Source organism: Sarcophilus harrisii, chromosome 3 (genome assembly GCF_902635505.1).
Source record: "Sarcophilus harrisii chromosome 3, mSarHar1.11, whole genome shotgun sequence".
Lineage (NCBI taxonomy): Eukaryota > Metazoa > Chordata > Mammalia > Dasyuromorphia > Dasyuridae > Sarcophilus > Sarcophilus harrisii.
In genome coordinates, this window is record NC_045428.1 from 199546204 (window position 1) to 199552203 (window position 6000).

At 37.9% G+C, this 6000-nt stretch overlaps 1 protein-coding gene across 1 annotated transcript in view; it reads right to left on the bottom strand.

The window, feature by feature from the left end:
- EGFL6 (EGF like domain multiple 6) overlaps positions 1 to 5534 on the bottom strand; it is a 57184-nt gene extending 51650 nt beyond the window's left edge. The window contains exon 1 of the mRNA XM_003765578.2: positions 5044 to 5534. Within this exon, the coding sequence (XP_003765626.1) occupies positions 5044 to 5120 (77 nt within the window). The 5' untranslated portion in view covers positions 5121 to 5534. The remainder of the gene's footprint in view (positions 1 to 5043) is intronic.
- Between the last annotated feature and the right edge of the window lie 466 nt (positions 5535 to 6000).

Below are 6000 nucleotides of genomic sequence, written 5' to 3' on the forward strand. Positions count from 1 at the left end.
TTCTTTGTCCCTCCAACTACTAGATCTTTACTCCATTAACTTATTTTGTATTTACCTTGCATATATTTTTGATTTACTTTTACCTATACATGTTGTTTCCTTCATAGAATGTAAATTTCTACAAGTAAATACTCTTCTGTTTTTGTCTAATTATCTCTAATACCCAGTGTCCACATTATAGTAGGTACTTTTAAAAATGTTCACTGATGAGTGTTTGGGAAACAAAAAAGGGTCCATCTTGGTTGGATTATCTAGGATGAAAAATTGCATAATATGAGATAAATGTGGCAAGATAGGGTAAGACTAGATTGTGGGTGGTATAGAGTGAAAGGGACAAAGGAAACAGGGAGAGCTGAACAGTGATCTATGTGTCATAAATATTAAAGAATAAATTAAAGCAGAAAATTCTATAAGGAAGCTAACCCAATAAATTGTCCAGGCAGAGGATTTTGAGGGCCTCTAGTGTGATAGTTGCGCAGCTAGGTAGCACACTGTATAGGGTGCTGGGCCTGGAGTCAGGAAGACTCATCTTTCTGAGATAAACTCTAAGCAAATCATGTAACTCTGTTTGCCTTGTTTTCTTGTCTGTAAAATGAGCTAAAGAAGAAAATGGCAAACCATTACAGTATCATTGCCAAGAAATCCCAAAGGGAATCCCAAAAAGTTGAACAAAACTGAAACAACTCAATAACAATAAATTAGGACAGAGCCAAGGGAAAGGATAGATGAAAGAAAAATCAAGAAGGTGTAATCAATAGGATTTGGTAACTGAAATTCTTTCCTTCTTTAAGGCCTAACTTATGAATTACTTTATCTATGAAACTTTCCCAGATCTCTTCCTATCCTCATCTGAAATGGTCTTTCCCACCTTACATTTCTCCTAGTTTTTTGTCTAGGTATCTCTTTTGCACTTATCGCATTCTTCCTTGCATCATGGTTACTTGTGTACATGTTAGGTGATAACCTTGTTGAGGGCAGCATCAGTATGACTAATTACATACAAAACAATTAGCATAATGCCTTTTATGCAACAGACACTTTAAAAGGTTTGTTGAATTCAATTCTTAGCAATTTCAAGATGCTTTCAGGACATTTTTCCCTTACTAAGAGGTTTGAATTTAAAATAGAGTCTAGGCCAAGATTAGAAAATCAACATAGATTTAGGATTATGAGTACGAATTGTAAAAAGAGAAGCTAAATTGAATGCTTTTGAAAAAATAAAGGAATTTTTGGTATGATATGGCAACCCAGAAAATACTCTAGATATTTTAAATGCTTGAATCTTTTCTACGTTATTTTGTGTCCACAAATATAGTTTATGTAAATAAAGATTATACATAATATACGCATCCAGTATCAACCATTCTACTGAAATTAGTTTTTGAAATAAAACTTTGGAGTTTTAGGTACATTCCTACAAATGGTTAATCTTAAAGAAAGATAAATGTTGAGTTATAGGCTACAAAAACACACATCAAAATAGCTTGCTTTAATAATGCTTAAAGTCTGAAGCTATGCCATCAAAGCACATCTGGCTACATCAAGAGTCTGACTAGGATTAGTTCTCAAATGTACCATTAAGGAGACTCAGTGATATAAAGCCAGGACCTTTACCTGAGCTCTGGATTTCTGTTAGCTCTCACTTTGATATTTGAATTTAAAAGAAATAGAAGTTTAGAAGAAGTATATTTTAGGAAGACAAATAATCTAAACAGAGTTTCTTAACCTGGGATCCATAAACTTTAAAAATATTTGGATAATTATTTCAATATAGATGTTTTCCTTTATAATCCTATGTATTATGTTTAATCATTAAAAATATTATTCTGAGGTGGCCATAGGTTTATCGATTTCAAAAGGGGACTATGATTTAAAAAGGTCAAGAATTCCTACTCAAAACATTGAATCTATGAAAAGAATAGATGCTGAGATAATGTGCTTGAGGTTAAAAGATTCCATCCTTTGGAAATACTGGATAATTCAGAACAAAAATATGACTAGGAAATTCTGTTATGGAAGTAAATTCATTTGAGTGGAAGAGGAGCTCACCTATATGATCTCTCCTCAGATGTTCTCTCACATCACAGTATCATAGCTGACATGAGTGTCTCTCACCAAAAAGAGTGGCTCAAGTTCTTGGGTCTAGTATTGTCATGATGAGGCCCTATACAGTTAAAGCATCAGGGCGAGGAGGGGATGCAGCTGTCCTTTAGACAATCTAGATTATGCTCTTTTGGTTTGATCAAAACCCCCTTCAGTCTTGCATCTTTCCCCAATCCTGGGGAGGAGAATGGGCAAACATCAAGTTAGGGAAGGCAGGGAAGGAAAATGGTGAGAGAAACATGATCTTGGAACATGTGAGGATAAATAGTATCTGTGAAGTCACATTATATGACAGAGCACTGCGAATTGCAGGAATGATGGGTCTTATAACTGCCATAGGAAGGGAAGGAGGAAACACATGTCATCCAGATGTTAGTACCCTGAGGCAAAACCCTTGTTGCTTCTCCCTAGTTGTAGCTCTGCTTCAGGGGTTTCACATCTTAAGTGATCTGAAGATTCCAATACTCAGACAGTAGTACAAAGATCAAATATATGAATTAATGTAATATTTGGTTGTTTAGGGTCAAGTAAGTGCATAATTTTATAATGGTTAATGCATAATCTTATAAAGGAACTCTTTGCCTTTTTTTTGTATCATGGTCCCCTCTGATGGAGTGATGGACACTTCAGAATAATATTTGTTGATGTATTAAACAAACATATAACTCAGAAGGGCTAATTATGGTGAAAGGTTTCATGCAAATAACATATTTATACTCAACATCATTTCCTTACAGCAGAAGAAGTTTGTGATATAATGTGTGAAACCTCAAGAAATAATCAACTTGAACCAAATCTCTGCCTAGATGGCCTTCCCTTTCTATGTCAATGTGTTTTCCATAACATCTGGGTCTGGAGTTTATAAAATCTGGTCCCTTATGAAGTTCCTGAAAAGCTGGTGACTGCTTGACAGCTCTAAGCATGTTGGAATAGGGATACATCCACTTGCTGAACCTAAACATACCAGCTCATGAATTTGATACTAAGCTAACAAACCAGTTAACATCTTTGAAAAATGTATTTTGCAGAATTTGACATGGATTGTTCATTTTAATATTCTCTGGTTGATCTGAGGGTTATGGCTTTTAATTTAATTTAGTAGCACTTTGAAAGTGAAACCCTGGAATTCTGTTTGACTGTTACTAAATAACTATTAATTATCTTCAAAAATTGCATTTACTTTCCCTCTTACCTTGGAGTAATACACATACAAAATTTTTCTCTTTAAAAATTAAATGAACTATGTTTGCCAATTTTTTTAAATCACAGAACATAGAAATCTGTCATCAAATATTCTAACTACATAATTCTCTTTTTATAGATGGGGGAGCTAAATGGTACAGGAATTAGGGTGTTCAAGGAGATCTGAGTTCAAATCCTATCTCAGAAACTTACTAGTTGTGTGATCTTGGGCAAGTCATTTAACTGCCTTAGTTTTTTTCAATTGTAAAATGGGGATGAGAAAAGTATCTACTTTTTAGGGTTGTTATGAGGATAAAATGAAATAATATGTATAAAACACAGTAGGTGCTTATAAATTCTGGTTTCCTCATTTCTTAATAAAGCATCTAACTATTGTAAAATGAATAGATGGACCATACAAATATATGGAAGAAGACCTTGGTCATCATTTAGTCCAACTCCCTCATCTTTTTTTTAAAGGTCCTAAATGGTTAAATGATTTATTTACTGTCACTAGGTTAATAAGTGTTATATGCTGAGATTTGAATCCAAGTTTTTCCTTTTCCAATTTCCCACTACCAAGTCCAATGTTCTTTCAATAATCTAATGAACTTATGAATTTCTACTTGAATTTAAGAATCTCTGGATTGCTACAGTGGAATGGAATAACACAAATAATCGACCTGATGGACAGCACCTACATGTCAAGTATGCAACCTCCAGAGTACCTTGAAGGAAGCTTATCTAAGTGACAGTGCTTTAAGTGGAATCCATGTCAAATTCTTCAAGTTACAGTTCTAATTACAAATCCAATCCTCTTCATATTGCATTGGGAGCTAATGTGATAGAGGAGAAAAAATTTTGATTCTGAATTCAGAGGATTCAAGTCTTGCCTTTGAGACTCTGTCAGACCTGAATAACTTTATCTGTGAATTAAATGGATTCTGAGATCCTAGTTAGTTCTTGATTTATGTTAATTCCTCTGGGAAGTCTTCTAGATGTTAGAGACACCTGTGGCCATTAAGCCAACCTACCCAATTTAAAATCCTGGGACAATATTTACAATAATCCTGACATTTTCGTTTTACCAAAAAAAAAAAAAAAAAAAAAGTGTGTGTCTGTGTGAGGGGAGTGGCACTGGACCCAGATACCTCTGGAGGGGAAAATGAGGCAGGGGATCTTGCACAGCCCTTCTTCACTTAAATGCAACTCACTTGCATGTCATGGTGTTTGGCAGGGATGTCAAAGGAGCACTAAAGATAAAGATAAGTTGTTTGCTTATTTGTTCAAAACTCCTTAAAGGTCACCAACGTGGTGTATCTTTTTCTCCTCATCCCTCCATCCTCCAACTAGATGCTGATAACTAGTCAGTACCTAGTTCAGGTGTATAAAGAATCAAACATTACAAATTGAGCCCACATTAGTATTTCAAGTAATAGAGTAAGTAGACAGTTATGGGCAGCAGAACGATCTCCCTGAATATCGTTAACATGGTTACATTTCTTGTGTGAAGAACGTCCTTTTGAAAATGAGGGAACTGCAGAATGATTGGAATGAGTCTGAAGGGAGAAAGAAACGCCACATGACCCTGGGAAGAAATGACAATGGCCATTCACTTCGGGACCTTTCCGGCAGGGCTATTTCCAAAGAAGCACAAAAGAAAAAAAAAATGGCAGTGAAGGAGAGGAGAACAAAAGAACCGAATAAAGAAAGCAAATTCCGGACGCTGAAGCCATTTCTGGGCAGACCCACACTCACCTGGCTGCCGTTTTAACAAAACCACCTGCAACAAAGGAGAGCAGGAGCGACAGTCCCGGGCACCAGGATGCCCGCATCGTGGAGCGGAGGTGGAGGATGGGCTGAGGGACCGGGGCAGGAGGCGGAGAAGGGTGGTCAGGGAAGCCCACTCAGTCCCTTCTTTCAACTTCACGTCCAAATCGTGATGCTCTGCACAGTGGCCACTGGGGCAGCCAGCAGTGCGTCTCTGCTCCTCCGGAGCCGGCGCCGCACAGCCCTGATGGCTAGACTGGACGGCTCTGGAGGTCCAGCCGCTGGAGCCCCTCCTTAGGCAGAGAAAGGGGAGTCCCTTCTCCCGGGACCCGGGGCTCTGGGGCGCTGTCCTAGACTCCTGCCGAAGTGGCGAAAGGACTGCAGAAATCAGGGAGAGGACCCCACACTTCAGCCTCCAGCCTTCTCCAGGCTCCAGTGAAATAGGAAAGGGGGGTGAGAGGGAGGAAAAGAGCGGGGCGGGCTAGGAACTGTGAGCGGAGATCCGCCTCTTGCAGATAATCGATCATCTCTCACTAGAAGGTGCTCTTCTTTCTTTACGCCCACCTTCTTGACTTGGCCAATTCAATTCAATTCAGTTAGTCAGTTCAGTTCATTTTAACTAACATAAAGATTAACCCGAGAGGCGTACTTGGGCGGCTAGCACAAAATTATCTCTGACCTGAAGGCGTTTATACTTTACTTGGAGGAAAGAGATCATGCATTTAGGAAACTTTTGGAGAGGATTACCACCACCTTTCAATCTACACAAAGCTTTCATTCTTTTCAAAGGGCATCCATTGACTCTCTTACAATTTACAAACAGAAACAATCAGATAACTTTCCAAGCGATGTAGTAAGTGTAAAACTAAATGCACACTAGCTTCATATGGGAGAAATGAGGAAATGAACGTCTGGTCTTTGTAAAAGTGGGGAACAGTAGATATG